Source organism: Colletotrichum fructicola, assembly GCF_000319635.2.
Source record: "Colletotrichum fructicola Nara gc5 chromosome Unknown KSG_Nara_v1_contig07, whole genome shotgun sequence".
NCBI lineage: Eukaryota > Fungi > Ascomycota > Sordariomycetes > Glomerellales > Glomerellaceae > Colletotrichum > Colletotrichum fructicola.
In genome coordinates, this window is record NW_027094057.1 from 552,634 (window position 1) to 569,034 (window position 16,401).

A 16,401-nucleotide genomic window follows, 5' to 3' on the forward strand; every position below is an offset into this window, starting at 1 on the left:
GAGTAGACAAAACGGAAGATGCCAAGGCGAACGAAAACTGACAGAAGTCAAAGAAAGAAGTTTGATGGATCGGAGCATGGTCTGTCAAAGGACGGCGAGACTAAAGGGTTAGCTGGATGGTTGCTGATATAGGTCATCTGGGAGGTTCGGCATCGCATATCCCAACGTCATGACCGACGATTGCACAACATTTTCCGGCAGAGAACGCAATAAAGCCAGTGGTATCTGGAAGAGTAACATTCTCGGCCTCTCAGATCCTCGACGCAACGAAAGAACCGAGAGAAACTACGGAACATGACCCACAAACGGTTTCCAAACAGACGGAGTGGACCACTTGTCCTGGGCGGGGCTGCTGGGCGGTCTGGAGGACGGCCGATTGCATGGCCTGCCGCATGTGTGCGGGCTCACTTGGGCGTGTGACTGGAGTGTGAGTAGCAGGTTGGAGTCGCCGCCATCGGCATTGGTAGCGATCTCAACCATCTCGAGTCAGGGGATCTCGTGAGAGAGCACGGCTCTGGTCAGGCCAACAAGCCACCATGACTCAGTGGGAACGAGACTTGGAGTGAAAACAAGTCATGTTTGAGGTGATGGCACCGCTTGGGCCAAGATTCCCAGAGACCAGACGAAGGCCCCAAGGCTTAACTTTGGCCGATTGGCATTCCGAACCTACAGTAGCAACTGCAGGCCTACCGCATTAAGATCCTACCGTTAATGCCACCGGTATGATTGGGAGACTTTGACAAGGCGGCAACACTTGATGGCATGGATGAGATGTTCCTCGGCAGTTCAAAAGGGGGTGGTTGTAGTAGAATGCATGGCGGCTTCCCGGGATAGAATGTTTATCCCGTAGCGTGGCACGCGACGATGAAGCCAGGTTGCTGGAGATAGAAACCCCGGGCCTGGTCCCCGTCGCTTTAGTGATTGACTTTCGTGAGACTGTCGTTGAGGATGCGGATGAAGAGGTGCGGAACCGGCAGAGCGGGGGCGGCGAGTCTTGGGCTGGGCAGCAAAAGCAACGGGACGCAGCCGGGAAACCTCAACCGGAGGAGCTCGGGCCAATATGGAGGGGCGATGGACACTTGACGTAGTAATCAACATTGGATGCTACCCGTTGGTTCCAATGCACATCCCATGTCAGATAGGCGATGAGTTCAGACGGGGTACGGGGTCCGTCATGCTGCTAAATCCGAACCTCGCCTTCGGTGAGGGGTCGCATGTCGCAGCTGCCCGTTGAGTTACCTAACATCAACGTTGACGACCGAGGCGACGAGTTGCTTCCCCGGGCGATCTAGCTGCTCGTGAGGGTCGCTGCCTGGGTTTGACGGCTGGTATTTACAGGTCTTTCATCAAGCAAGAGCTAGTGTCTGCACGTAATCAATACCCAACGCACCGTCTGAAGGTTGATGGTAGCGTCTTGACGATTATTGGCAAGGTTCTAGACAAAACACGTCGCTATGCGTGGGGTTACACAAAGATCTTGCTGTGTCCCTGGAAGCTTAGGAACACAGATATTCTACAACCTTGCTTTGGCGCTCTTCGTATCTGCCAGTGCCGCAGCATCCCTCTTGGACCATTCCCGCATAGTCTTCCTCTGAATCTTGCCGCTTGCAAGTTTGGGCACTTCGTCCACAAACGCCACGCCGCCCGCTAACCATTTATGCTTGGAAACCCGGGGCTTGACCCACTCCTGTATGTCTTCGGGCTTGACTTTGCCCCTGGACGCCTCTTGTACCGCCACGTAAGCCTTCGGCCATTCGTTGCCATCGCTGATTCGCGTTAATGTTGTTTCAAAGCTTCAGGAGACCTTATTCGGACGTACATGACAATTCCAACGACGGCCGCATCTGCTATGTGCTCATTTTCGAGAAGAACGGCCTCCAATTCTGCAGGAGCGACCTGCAAAGCATTGACTTTGATGAGCTCCTACTTTCATGTCAGACTGAACACCGGATGAGATCCTCCAAGCCATGGTAACACTTACCTTTTTGCGGTCTACAATCCAAAAGTAGCCATCTTTATTACATATGGCGATGTCACCCGTCTTTAGCCAACCCTCGCTGTCCAGCGCCTCTTTCGTGGCAGCCTCATTTCGCCAGTAGCCCAGGCACACATTCGGTCCACGAACACACAGCTCGCCCGGCAGACCAAAGGCTACCTCTCTGCCTTCTTCATCAACCAACTTGCATTCGCAATTGGGATCGAGCCTGCCGACGCTGCCTGTATCATCTCTGATGCCGCCAGGCACATGGATAGCGCCGCACGTCACCTCCGTCATGCCCCAACCCTGATTTATCTGAATTTTGAACCTCCGTTGGCACTCATTCTGAAGCTCTCGGGACAATGGGGCTGCTCCGCAAAGCACCTCATTCACGCTCGAGAGGTCGTAGCGAGCCGTCTCAGGCCGCTTAGAGAGCATGACCAGTATTGGTGGCGCTACCTGCAGGCTGGTAATTCTATACTTGCCGATTGCGAACAGGAAGTCTTCATATCTGAACTCCTTCATAATGTAGACGGGGACATGGAGTTTGACGGCCATGAGTATGACGTAGAGCTGACCATAGGCATGGTATAGTGGAAGAAAGCCAACCCATCTCTCCTGAGGGCGTGCTTCAAAGGCGTAGGGTTTCTCTGCGTATCGCATGAATATTGTTTGTTCGACATTGGCGATGAGATTGTGGTGCGACACGCACACTCCTTTGGGAAGACCGGTTGTCCCGGAGCTGTAATTGATCGTGGCCACAGTCTTGGTAGACTCTTCAGGACTCAGCTCCGGCCATTGATACGAGTCCGCCTCCGTTGGCGTCCCAATCATGTGCCTCCAGTCGGGAATGCCACGCCTGGTCTCGTTCTCGGCGTCAGAGAATTGAAAAATGCGGCTTTTTGGGACTCCGGCTTTGGCTGCTGCCTCAAGCACCTGTTCGAGGTGATTGGGATGTGCTAGGATGAGCTTGGCGGTGGTGTTGGTCATCTGGTGAACGAGTTCTTTCAGATGTCAGCTGATGCCCCTTTCCGCGTAAAGGGGAGACCCACCAGACACTGTGTAAGCCGGGTTGGCACCACTGAAGACGCATCCCACCCCTACGATCCCAAGGTATGCAGCAGGCACATATATCTGGTTTGGAGTGCAAATCATGACAACATCTCCGCGCCGGAGGCCTAGTCGTTCTAGGCCGAAGGAGAGGCGTTTTACCCACTGTTCCATTTGTCTGGGGGAGAGGCTGATACCCTCATCTTTGCAGTCGATCCACAGGGGCTCGTCCGATAACACCCCATCACGAGGGAACAAATACGACAGTAGGTTTGTCTTGGGCAATTCCAAAGATGGGTAAGGTGACGTGATGACCATGTTGAATCGGTGCTTGCTCTGAGGAATCGAAAACCAGACCTTGGAAAGAACTGAATGGCGATAACAAAGTTGCCGGGGGGCGGGCTTGTGCGTCTTCAATTGAGGGAGCTGGTTGACGGTCTGTGTTTGTTTCACCTGATAAGGAAGGGAATTGGGAATTATCATGATGCTAGAGAGACGGCGTTAGCATGGCAAGCCGTCATCTTGGCCGTGTGCTCCCTCGGGATGGCGTCGGTAGCGGGATTGCGGGGTAGTAAGGTAGTTGGGGAAGTCTGGGGTAGCTACCCCTAGATCCTCCTGGGTACTTGGGGAGCTCCCTTGGGATAAACCCGACGTGGCCGATGCTAACCACGGAGAAAGCTCTGGAAAGCCGAAGAGCACCGCATGTTTGGAGGCCCCATGCTGACAGACCTCATATTGCGAGGGTCTTGACCGTGAGAGTGCCTGGGCGATCACCCTTGTCTCTATCCAGAGACGCATGCTCGTTCGCTCTCTTCTCGAGCCCTTCAATCTGCAGAGACTTTGTTCCCAAAAATCATGTCCGAACTCAAGAACCTTAGATCCGCCTTCTCCCTCGAAGGGAAGACGGCGCTGGTCACAGGCGGATCTCGCGGCCTTGGCCTCCACATGGCCACAGCATTCCTCCTTGCGGGATGCTCTCAGGTCGTGATCACGGCTCGAAAACGCGGCGGCGATCAAGGCATTGACCAGGCAGTTGAGAAACTGAACAAAATTCCGGAAATTGAAGGGAAGGCGACAGGCATAGCCGCCAATGTGGCTGACTCGCAGGACATCGTTCGATTGACTGGTGAGGTCAAGGACATTGTTGGTCGCAAAGGCCTGGACATTCTGGTGTGCAACGCCGGAGCAGCCTGGGGATCCAAGTTTGAAGATGCTCCGCCAAGCAGCTCAGTCAAAATCCTAGACCTCAATGTGCGAGGCGTGTTCGAGCTGGTGCAAAAGTGAGAGCGAAGAATCGGTCGACGAAGCCGGACCGGGTTGCTGACATGGCGACAGGTCGCTTCCGCTGCTCGAATTAGCGGCGTCGAAAGAAGATCCGGCTCGGGTGCTGATTGTCAGTTCGACGGCGGGTAACAATGTGCCGCATGTAGGGGAGCACGGCACTATCATGTATTCCACTTCCAAGGCGGCTGCGAATGTGAGTCGGGTATCTCATCTGACCACGATGAACTTTGCTGATGTGTGATTGCCGCAGCATCTCGGTCGCAACCTGGCGGTTGAGCTCGGGCCGAGAAACATCACGTCCAACATCATCGCGCCCGGCTTCTTCCCATCGAAGCTGGCGCAGGGCCTCATTAGCAATCTGGGCGGGGTGGAAGAGCTCAGCAAGGACAATCCTCTGGGCAGATTGGGTGAGCCCGATGACATAGCAGGCGTGGCAGTCTTTCTCTGCTCGCCTGCGGGCAAGTACGTGTGAGTATTCGTGCCCCTTCTGGCGATGGATGACAAGATTCGGACGGGCAGAAGAAGCTGATGGATGCTTAACAGAAACGGCGTCGACATTCCGGTTGACGGAGGTGCACGATTGGCTGCAGGGAGGATGTCCAAGATCTGACCCTAGGTACCTACGGATACCTACCTACCTTCGGGAGGCACCCGCAGCATATTGGAGACGGGAACACGTACCGTAGGTACCTAGGTAAGGTAGGTAACTGAGGGGTGCGTGGGTTTCTTCAGTTCTGGTCGGTCGGTGCATCTATGGATTTGGCGGGGTCGAGTCGGGCCCAGGGTTGGGATTTAGTCAAGTCAAGTCAAGTCAATAGGCTGACTAGGACTAGGCTAGTTAAGTCACCCTATTAACTAAGACTAAGCTAGTTAAGTCACCTTATTAACTAGTACTAGGCTAGTTAAGTTAAGTCAACTAGCTAGTCAGACTAGTTCACTAGTATGAATTAGTATAAATATTATATAAATATTAATATTAATTCATATTATATAATTATTAATATTAATTAATATTATAGAACTATTAATATAAATAGTTTATAAGTAAGTAAAATAATATAAATTAAATAAAATAACTTATAACTAAATAAACTATATATATAAAAATCTAACTAATTAATCTTCTTCTTCTTCTTCTTCTTCTTCTTCTTCTTCTTCTTCTTCTTCTTCTTCTTCTTCTTCTTCTTCTTCTTCTTCTTCTTCTTCTTCTTCTTCTTCTTCTAAGTCTTCTTCTTCTAAGTCATCTAAGAATATCTCTTTTAATTCCTTTAAATCCTTAATTTTCTAATATTTTAATAGGATTAATTCTGCTATAGTATAAGGACTTAGTTTATTTCTATTTTTAGTAACTATATTAATAATAATAGAAAAAGCCCTCTCTATAGGAGCAAAAGTAGCTAGAATAGCTAAATACTTTCTAGCTAAAATAGCTAATATAGGATATTTATAACTATTACTTTTTTAGTAAAGTAAGGGATTAATCTATCATAAATATTAGTAAATATTAGTAAATATTAATAAGTATATATAATATTAAATTATATATTAATATTAATAAAATAACTTACATCTTATCCTAATAGCCTTTTAGCTAAATAACTAATATATTTAGCTTCTATAGTAGTATTACTACTAATATAAAAGTTATTATTAGAGTTTAAATTATAAAATATATTAAAGTCTAATATATCTTTAGAGTTTAAAGAGGAATCTTTTTCTATTTTAACTTTAAATTAATATATTAGTATATAAATAATAAATATATATACTTATAATTTATACTCTCTTTTTAATAAATTAATAATATCCTTTTTAATAGTAAGATAATAGTATAAAAGCTTATTATTTTCAAAATAGTAGACTTTAAATCTAAGATCTAGTATTATACTTATAATATAAGGTTTATAAGTATCTAGATTAAAGAAATCTAATTTTTAAGGGAAATATTTAGCTAGTTTAACTATTCCCTTTTTTTTACTATTAATTAAAATAGTATAATAAGTAATCTATTAATTAAATTAGTTAGTTTATATATAATTATAATTATAATTATAATTATAATAATTAATTATAATAATTACTTACTATTTCTATTAATCTCTCTTTTAAAGTAGTAAACTTAGAGATTAAATTATCTAGCTTTTTATATATAGTATATATATATATAATAACCCTATATTAAAGTTAATATAAAGCTTAGATTATAAGTAAGTACTAAGCTTCAAAAAGACTAAAAATATAAATTCTAAGTCTTTTAAAGCTTTATACTTACTATTAGTAATATAAAGTCTTTTAAACTCTAAATTACTAATATTTCTATAAATATAATCTAAAATAGGTTTAACTTCTATAGTAATAGAAGTTATTTTACATATAGAGTTCTACTTAATTTTATAATCTAATATTAATTAGTATATATTTTAATAATTTAAGTATATATTATAATGATAACTTACCTATAAGGATAATTTTTTTATTAAAATTAGAAAGTAGAGTATTCTTATTTTTAGCTCTATTAATACTTTCTAATAAAAAGTATTTTATTTTGCTTATATATTTAACTAATATAGTTATATATTAAATTCGTTTTATAAAGTCTATTTAATTTAGTTAGTAAATTATATATATTAATATTATATATAATATAATAAAATACTTACTACTTACTAAATTTTCTTCTAATTCTTTATTTTCTTCTATAGCTAAGTTATTACTCATTATACTAATATTACTATTAGTATAATCTAATAATCCCTCTTCTATAGTAGAATTAGATATAAAACTCTATAGTATATCTTATACTATTAAGTTAATTATATATATAATATATTTAATGTTATTCTTAAAAAGCTTATTATAAGTTTCTTTATAATTAGCTTTAAAAGATTTAATAAAAGTATTATTATTATATATATTATCTCTAATAAAACTATATATAGTTAGTATATATATATATATATATATATATATATATATATAATTAATAATATAATTAACTTACCTAAAGAAATTATTTATAGTTAAGTTAAGATAAATACTTTAACTATCTATTACTTCTTTATAAAGATAAAGACTAGTATAGTATTTAGTAAGGTTTTTAAAAACTAAATATACAGTTAGTATAATATTAATAATAATAATAATAATAATACTTATAGTTAATAATAACTTATAAGCTTATATATAAGCTTAAAATCGCTATTAATATAGCTTATAATAATACCTAAAAAGGTATCTTAGGCTTTAGAAGTTTAAATATTTAAAACTAAAGAAAATCTTCTTAAAGTTTTAATATTCTTTATAATTTTGAAATTAATAAGATATATAAATCTACTGTAAATAGAGTCTAACAAAGCCTTTATTTTTTTTAATTAATTATAGGGGTAAAGTTAGTATAAGTTAGTATTATAAATATTAAGTATAAATATTATGAATATAGACTCATATATTATAATAATTTAATAACTCTTTAAAATAATTAGATTCTATAGTATTAAACGATAAGTTATTTTCTACTATGAAATCTAATATCTTTATATAAGTATCTTCTTCTTGAAAATTAGAAATAGCATTACTATAAGGTCTTCTATTACTATTAATAATAAAAGACTTTCTAGTAGATAATATATTTATTTCTTTTTATTTAAATATTAATGTTAATATATATATTAAATTAAAGGGTATTATTATATATAAAATAATACCTATTTTTAGATCTAGTTAATTTAGATTTTCTGTTATAAGCTATAGTTAGATAAGATTGCCTATAATACCTTATAAAGTTAGAAGTTAAAAAGCCTTTAACTTTAATAACTTAATCTTTATTATATCTAATAGTTAAATAATTAATATAAGTATATTAATAAAACTAATTAATAAAACTAGTTGTATATAATTAGTTAAAGTAACTAATTATATATAATTAATTATATATAGTTATAAAAAATAAAATACTTATATAATATATTTAATTTGTATTTCTCTCTCTTTTTCCTTATTAATAAGTAAAAAAGTCTATATAAAAAGGTTATTTTTAAATATATAAGCTAAAGATTTATTATTAAGCTTTAATTTATAGTCCTCTTTATTACATAAAGAGTCTATAATATTATTACACTAGTAGGGATATTACTAATAATAGTAATAAAAATAAAACTAGAAAGTTAAGAGGAAATAATGAGAGAATTTATTTTAATATTCTTATAAAAGAATGAATAAATAGGTTTTTTTTTAAAGATTTAAGTAATAGTTATAACTTATAATATAATAGTAGTTATAGTATTTTATTATATAGAAGGAAAAAAGGAAAAGTAGTAAGAAAGGGGAAATAATAGTTTTTTAATACTTTTACTATCTTTCTAGAAGTTTCTAAGAATTAATAATATAACTACTAAACTACTCTTAATTATTAGTTAGTAATTAATAATATAAGATTATTAATTATTCATTATTAACCTAGAACTAGTAATTAGATTTAGTAGAAAGCTTTAAACTAGTAGTCAATGTTAACACAGGTATAAGCGTATTCAGGGGCGTGGTATATACGCCTATATAGTATAGGGTTATAGATGGGCTTATGTTATGATGAAATGTAATAATCCTAAGCATTTATAGGCATTTAATCGTATCGAGAATAATAAAGGAATTGATGTATTGTGATGACTCTCATTGTTGTTGGCAGGTTGCATCCTCTAGTAGGGAAAAGTGAGGGGAAAGATAACCTGAAACGTAACCTACTAAACTGCTAATTACATAAGGTGCTTACGTAACTATACGTATTACATAATCAATATTATAGTTATAAGTTGTAATAAATAGAGTATTTTTATATAAGGTTTTATACCTTAAATGTTATTAGTTTATTTTATATAGAATATTAAAGTAAGTTAAGCGTTATTATTATTCTTATATTATTATTATTATTATTATAAAAGAATGTTATATGTTAACAGTTAAGTAGTTTAGTTAAAGTAATACCTATTAATAATCCTTAATTCTAGAAACTTCTACTTCTTACTAATTAGAATTTCTAAAAACTTCTACTTACTAATCAATATTAATAATCTATACTATTAACTAATAATTATAGTTAATAATCTAATTAAATTTTTAATCTATATTATTAATTTAAAATATTATTAATATATATTATTAATAATAGTTTTTAGAAACTTCTACTTCTTACTAATTAGAATTTCTAGATCTTTCTAATTACTAATTAGAATTAGTAACTTATACTATTTATTAATAACTTAATACTAAATACTTTATATTAATAATATAGTTAGAGTTTTAATTTGTATTATTAATCTAGAGGACTAATTATTAATCTTAAGAATATTCTAAAAACTAAAATCCTAAGATATATACCTTCTACTTTCCCTTACTTCTTACTTGCTAAATTACTTCTTTAATTACTTCCTAAATCACTTCCTAAATTATTATGACCTTTTTATCTAAGTAATACTACTACATTACTTATAAGAATACCCTTTTATTACATATATTCTTTTATATAAACTTATTTATAAAGTAAGTTCTTATATCTTTATATTTAATATTTCTAATACTTAATAGTTAAAAAGATCCTTTTACTATTATTAATAATAAGGAAAAAAAAGAGGAAAAAACTACTTTTTTTTAAGTAAGTCTTTACATAATTATACCTTTATTAACTTATACTCATATTAATATTCTAGATATGTAGTTTCTTTTTTTATAGATTATAATATATAATTATAATACTATAAAGGTAACTATAAGCCCTTTATAGTTAATTAAAATAGAGTATCTATAAGTCTCTTTTATTTGAGCCTATATAATATTAAATATATTTATACTTAATAAATATATAACGCTTTCTTAATATATACTTACTATATGTATAGTTAGTATATATAAATACTTTTTTATAGTTATTTATGTAATATTAATTTTCTATAATATCTAAATATTAATTATACTTAGTTAATATAATATAAATTTTCTATTATTAATAAGTATTTAGTAAAACTAATTAACAATAGTTATAATTATTATTAATTCATTATTAATTCATTATTATTATTATCATTAGTTATTATTAATATTAGTTACTATTAATATTAACTAATAATTATTATGATAAACATAATATTTTACTTAATTTTTATTAATTTAACTAGTTATAACTAGTCAACTAGCTAGTTAACTAGTCCTAGTCTAGTTAAGTCAATATAGTAACTAAGACTAGGCTAGTCAAGTTAAGTCAACTAAATTAGGTGACTTAAGTCTGACTAAACTAGTTGACTAACTAGTCTGACTAAATACTAGGTGACTAGTTTCCCAACCCTGGTCGGGCCTCAAAATACAGTGTGAAAAAAATATGATTGCCAATTCCAAAGTAAATACACACGGTACAATTTCGCCTCTGCTACCTGGGCTTCCCGCAACGAAGGCACCTTACCTTAGGTACCTAAGGTAGGTAGGTACAGTGTAGGTATGTTTGAGATGGAAATCTCCACTGAAACCTGAGCGACCAATTCCACCATTCGTTCATCCAATTGATTCATTCATTCCACCGTAACCAAGAACCCTTCCATCAATCAGTACGTCAAGTTCACCATGACCGTCTTCGGCTCTGTGAAGGCTCGCAACGCGTTGATGGCGTTCTCGCGACCCTGACCGCTCTGCTTGCTTCCGCCGAAAGGAGCCGTCAAGAAGCAAAGGCTGACACAATTGATGCCGACCATGCCGCTCTCAAACTCGGACGCCACTCTCAGCGCCTTGTTGATGTCCTGCGTGAAAACGCCAGCCATAAGCCCGTACTCCGTGTCATTGGCTTTGGCGAGCACTTCCTCTTCTGTCTCAAACTTGTGGATCACAGCCACCGGCCCAAAGATTTCCTGCTTGTTGATCTCAGCATCCTCTTTGCCGGCCTCAAACACGGTCGGCTGCACAAAGTACCCCTTCTCGCCGACCCGTCCCCCTCCAACCAGCAGCGTACCCTGCCCCTGTTGGCCTCTCTCGATGAAGCCTCGCACTCTCTCGAATTGCGCTTTGTCAACGAGGGGCCCAATCACAGTTTCCGCCTTCTCGGGGTCCCCAACAACCTTGATCTTCTCCTCCATCGCCTTCTTGTAGCCTGCCAAGAACTCATCGTATATCGATGACTCGACGTACACACGGCTGGCCGCAAAACATACCTGCCCAGTGTTCATGGTAATGGCGTTCGCACACCAGGTGACGGCATTCTCCATGTTGCAGTCTTTGAAAACCACCGCCGGAGACTTGCCGCCCAGCTCCAGTGTGACGCGCTTCAAATTGCTGCTGGCTGCCAACTTCATGATCGTGCGTCCCGTCGTCGTCGATCCTGTGAAGCTGACTTTGCGCACTTTCATGTGGCTAGCGAGAAGAGCCCCGGTACTGCCGTCTCCTGCAACGACCTGGAACACACCAGGTGGAAAACCAGCCTCTTTTATTAGACTGCCGAGGGCCAGGGCCGCAAAAGGCGTCTTTTCCGATGGCTTCAGGATGAAGCAGTTGCCAGTCGCGAGTGCCGGACCAGCCTTCATACCGATGTTTCCGATGGGCCCGTTCCAGGGAATGATGCCGCAAGTTACCCCAAGTGGTTCGTTGCGCACGATCTTGAGGAACCCGTCTTCTTGCGGATATGTCTCTCCGGCAAACTTATCGGTCCAGCCGCCAAAGTACTTGAGGCATTCTACCGACAGTTGGAGTTCAAAGGTGCCGAAGGACTCAAAGGGTGCCCCGAGCGTGAGCCTATTCATCTCTGCCAAAGCCGGTCCGTTCTTCTCAAGCAATTCCGCGAGTTTGAACAGCATATCGCGGCGTTCGTTCGGTGGTGTCTTCTTCCACTTCGGAAAGGCAGCCTCTGCTGCTGCTACTGCAGCATCGACATCCTCTTGCCCACCGAGAGCGACGTCGTTGGCAACGAGAGACTCGTCCTTTGGGTTGAAAAGCTCAAGCTTCTTGCTATTCTTCGAATCCACGTACTGCCAATGTCTCAGTCAGATGCATAGGCTTCAGGGGCAAGCGCCTCTTACTTCATTGTTAATGAAATGTTGCTTGGGAAGATTGTCTTTGTTCCAAGAGAATGCGGACTTCTGGCCGTCCGTGGCTTCATTCGATGAAGACGTGAAAAGAGCCATGTTGAAGAGTGAGTCAAATGCTTTCTACTGTAAGCCGGTTGATTTGTTGACCGACTAGAAGCATGAGATCCAGGGTCGGGCGTCAGCGATATTTTCAAGGACCACAGTGGTCGTATGTCTTCCTGTTTTCCTACGATGCGGGCAAGAGTTACCGACTGGTGTGAATGGGGAGCAGATGCATTCTCCTACGTGCTTATTCATTCCAGCTCCTTTACGAAACCTCTCGTTGCATCCGTAGTGAGGGGCCTGCGCCTTCTGATGTGATACGGAAGACATCCGGCTGCAAGACGAACTTGGCGCAGCGCGAGGTCGGCTTCTCAGGTACTGATGGTTCCACGGTAGTCCGCGGCAGACGTCACCTACCTAGGTCCGTGACAGCCGACGGCCGTCCAACAGCAAGCATCATAAGCTGGCTATCAATATCCTGTTGAGTCATGAAGCCAAGAGAGCCTTGTCAATCTGACTCGGGCCTCGGGCGTGATGAAGCTCCCGCGACGATCAAGCAATACCCAGTACCCCGCATGGGCTCCCGCTTGAGGTGGGGCATACAAACGTGGTGGAGGGGGGTGTATCTGGAGACCAACAGTGCAGAGGCGTGTAGCAAAGTTCCATCACTAGCACCCCGCGGAAGGATGAGATATGGCCCACTGTCAGCACTCTAAGTCTGCGACCGATGGATTGTCCAGGAAGAGGTGTTCCGGCGCAAGCATTCAGTGTTAACATCTTCCAGGTTAAGCTCTGCTGAAGTGGAAGATGGCACTGGCACGGCTAAGCATTACTTGGAGGTGTGTCTTGCGATAATAGACATGGTGAGTGATGCAAGTTAAAGCACATCGTCCAGGCTGTCGTACCTCTGGCTCACGAGGACCATCCACCGAGACTAGTAAGCTCCTATTCAAAAATCGAGACCAGCTTCTATCCAAATGGGTTCCATTCAGCCACAGCTTCCTAAGACCATGAAAGCAGGACAATGGAATCCCGTAAGCACATATATGGCTTCGGATAGCAGATGTAGAATTTTCGCTAACATTCCCTGCAGGAATTGCGAAAAGTTGTTGTAAATGAGATTCCCGTTCCAGAACCAGGCAAGAATGAGTTCCTTGTCAAAATCAGATCAGCATCATTGTGCCATTCCGACGTGCTGGCCATCCAACAAGCGGAGAAGACCGTAACGCTTGGTCATGAGGGTGTCGGTCACATCGTGTCGATGCATCCTTCAGCCGAAGAAAGAGGTTTCAGTATTGGAGACGCTGTAGGGTTTCTGTACATCCGAGGTTGTTGCTTCACGTGCTCCGGATGCCAGGTTCACAACCTCCACTGCGAGACGGGCAAACAGCTTCTCCAGGGCTTTGTTGTCGATGGATTTTTTGCAGAGTATGCGCTCGTGGACTACCACAACGCCATCGTTCTCGACGAAAGCAAGTGGAATATGGATGCTGCCTCGGCTGTGTTCTGTGCTGGTATTACCGCATTCCACTCTGTCGACAGCTGCGAGCTTTCACCGGGAGACTGGTTCGGTGTAGTTGGCTGTGGTGGTCTCGGCCAACTTGCGACACAATACGCCAAAGCCATGGGACTGAAGGTTGTGGGCATCGACGTCGCCGACGCGAATCTCGAGGAGACCAAAAAGCAAGGCGCTGATGTTGTCTTCAACTCCATGTCAAACTCGGAATGGGCCCAGGACATCAAGAAATTGACGGGTGGTGGCGTCCAAGCTGTTGCTGTGTACACCAATGCACCGCCCGCATTTGCTTCTGCTACCAGCTGTCTGACCTTAGGAGGCACATTGATGATTATCGGTGTATCGAAAGAGCCTATCAAGATTGACGGAATGGATCTTTTGCTGGGGAGATACAAGATCAAGGCAGACAGCACAAGTATTCCTCAGCGCATGGAAAAGGCTGTCGAGTTCACAGCCAAGCATGGTATCATGCCCGTAGTGGAGATACGGGACGGGTTGGAAGATCTGGCGAGCATGGTTGAAGATATGGAGAAGGGAAAGGTCGCTAAGAGGCAAGGAATCGCCTTCAGATGATTTATCGATGGCTTCTCACGCGGGCTCTATGGGTATACGGTGTGGAATTCACTCTCGTTTTGTATATATTGATAACATGACAGACTGATGATGAAAAATGACTGGAGCGACCACTAGTTGTAAGTGATAAATTTCTCTCCGTACATGTCTGCGAACTCCTTGTACCTTTCCGTGTAAGACTGGTGTCTTTTTGCGACCTCCGCTGCCTTCTTCATCTCTTCTCTTCCCACTTGATGTCTATGAGCTGCGTCCGGTCCATCAGCAACCCTCACGAAACGAGCATATGTCCACATCTCGGGAAGAGGGGTGTGCTGCGTGAGGCCCTGGCCGCCAAACATTTGCATGCACTCATCGATGATCTTAGTGGCCATGATAGGCACAAGGATCTTGCTCTGAGCGATAGCTCGCTTGCCCGCCTTGTTGCCGAGAAGATCCATGGTGTCGGCAGCGTTCAGGACTACCAAGCGGGCAGCGTCTAGCTCAAGACGCATTTGCGCAACGCGCTCAATGTTAGAATCGAACTCTCCAATGAGCTTACCGCGAGGCCTCTTGCGAGCATCATTGCATCGAATCAGCGCAAGTTCATAGGCACGCTCGCACTGTCCAATCAGACGCATGCAGTGATGAATGCGACCTGGTCCGAGACGGCCTTGGGCAATCTCAAAGGCGCGGCCCTCGCCAAGGATGACATTTTCTGCCGGCACGCGTACATTTTCGTATAAGTATTCGCCGTGTCCCTCCGGAGCGTGATCATATCCCATGATGGTAAGGTTCCGAACTTGCGTGATGCCGGGCGTGTTGCATGGCACGATGATCATCGAGTGGCGGGACCACTTGTTGGGGTTCTCCGGGTCGGTGCAGCCCATGAGGATGTAGAAAGATAGCTCTTTGTTCCACAGACAATTACCGTAGAGCTTTCTGCCGTTGATGACGTAGGAGTCTCCATCACGCTTGATGCGGATTCCAATCTGTGTCGCATCTGAGCTGGCAACATCTGGCTCGGTCATGGAATAGGCGGAAGAGGCCGTGCCATCCAGAAGAGGTTGAAGCCACTTGTTCTTCTGCTCCTCAGTGCAGTACTTAGCCAGAAGCTCGATGTTGCCCGTCTCGGGAGCGTGGCAATTCATGGTCTGGTAGAACAGTGTCAGTGTAGTCCCGAATGAGCATAACTAGGTCGAGCCACGCGTACCTGCGCTGCCCAGTAACAGCGACCCATGATCTCTGCGCAACACGAGTATTCCAAGTTTGTCAATCCGGGACTTTCTTTGAAGTGGTTGGGCAGAAACAGGTTGAACAGGCCGCGTTCCTTGGCTTTATCCCGTAACTCATGTATCAACCGCGGCGTCGTCCACCGCCGACCCTCAAGCTGTGCCTTGAAGATTTCTTCTCTTGGGATGCACTCATTCTCAACCCACTCATAAACGGCCTCAATCTTTCCGATGGCCAGAGGAGAGAGTTTTGCTTTCACCCATGGCGGGAGATGATTGAAGGCTGGTCCATGCAGGGCTGCGGTGTCCATCTTCAGGGGCGACAAGATGGTATTCTCAACTCAAGCATCAAATGCAATTGAGTTTTCAGTGACCAAAATCAAAAGTCCCTATATCTTCTAGAGTAGGCTCTTTTTGAGCAACTGCTGCTGTGAGAGTGTAACCGGTGGCGGGAGTCTTGTTCCCTCGCCGTGTCGAACCGCGGCACGAGAGCTGGAACAACGCCCCCGGCACGAACACAGGGCACTAGGTATGGGGAACCACACAAACCGTTTCGCAGACAACGGCCGGGAATATTAAGGCGCTAATGATTCATTGGGGTACTTTCAGCCAAGAATGGGGTGTGATCTCCCTCTCCTGGCCATGTTTGGGGGAACCTTGACCTCGGTCTCCTGCGGCTCCCTTATGGAGGCTGCG

The 16,401-nt window shown here is 41.6% G+C and overlaps 5 protein-coding genes across 5 annotated transcripts; 2 read left to right on the forward strand and 3 right to left on the reverse strand.

Moving 5' to 3' along the window:
- Window positions 1–1,513: 1,513 nt before the first annotated feature.
- azaF-0 (Acyl-CoA ligase azaF) lies at window positions 1,514–3,346 on the reverse strand (the record flags this gene model as incomplete). The annotated part of the gene is made up of 4 exons (XM_032030574.1): window positions 1,514–1,766; window positions 1,820–1,923; window positions 1,982–2,982; window positions 3,031–3,346. The coding sequence occupies 4 exons, from the start codon at window positions 3,344–3,346 to the stop codon at window positions 1,514–1,516; spliced, it is 1,674 nt and encodes a 557-aa protein (XP_031889774.1).
- Window positions 3,347–3,883: 537 nt separating this feature from the next.
- Window positions 3,884–4,922, forward strand: rhlG-2 (Rhamnolipids biosynthesis 3-oxoacyl-[acyl-carrier-protein] reductase; the record flags this gene model as incomplete). The annotated part of the gene is made up of 4 exons (XM_032030575.1): window positions 3,884–4,308; window positions 4,364–4,505; window positions 4,563–4,780; window positions 4,856–4,922. 4 exons carry the CDS (start codon window positions 3,884–3,886, stop codon window positions 4,920–4,922), a joined length of 852 nt encoding a protein of 283 aa, XP_031889837.1.
- A 5,974-nt stretch (window positions 4,923–10,896) lies between these two features.
- Window positions 10,897–12,462, reverse strand: Aldh1a7 (Aldehyde dehydrogenase, cytosolic 1; the record flags this gene model as incomplete). The annotated part of the gene is made up of 2 exons (XM_032030576.1): window positions 10,897–12,306; window positions 12,358–12,462. The coding sequence occupies 2 exons, from the start codon at window positions 12,460–12,462 to the stop codon at window positions 10,897–10,899; spliced, it is 1,515 nt and encodes a 504-aa protein (XP_031889856.1).
- A 956-nt stretch (window positions 12,463–13,418) lies between these two features.
- On the forward strand, window positions 13,419–14,497 carry adhA-0 (alcohol dehydrogenase; the record flags this gene model as incomplete). The annotated part of the gene is made up of 2 exons (XM_032030578.1): window positions 13,419–13,442; window positions 13,502–14,497. The coding sequence occupies 2 exons, from the start codon at window positions 13,419–13,421 to the stop codon at window positions 14,495–14,497; spliced, it is 1,020 nt and encodes a 339-aa protein (XP_031889855.1).
- A 113-nt stretch (window positions 14,498–14,610) lies between these two features.
- Window positions 14,611–16,016, reverse strand: Acad10 (Acyl-CoA dehydrogenase family member 10; the record flags this gene model as incomplete). Its single annotated transcript, XM_032030580.2, has 2 exons — window positions 14,611–15,627; window positions 15,687–16,016. 2 exons carry the CDS (start codon window positions 16,014–16,016, stop codon window positions 14,611–14,613), a joined length of 1,347 nt encoding a protein of 448 aa, XP_031889612.2.
- Between the last annotated feature and the right edge of the window lie 385 nt (window positions 16,017–16,401).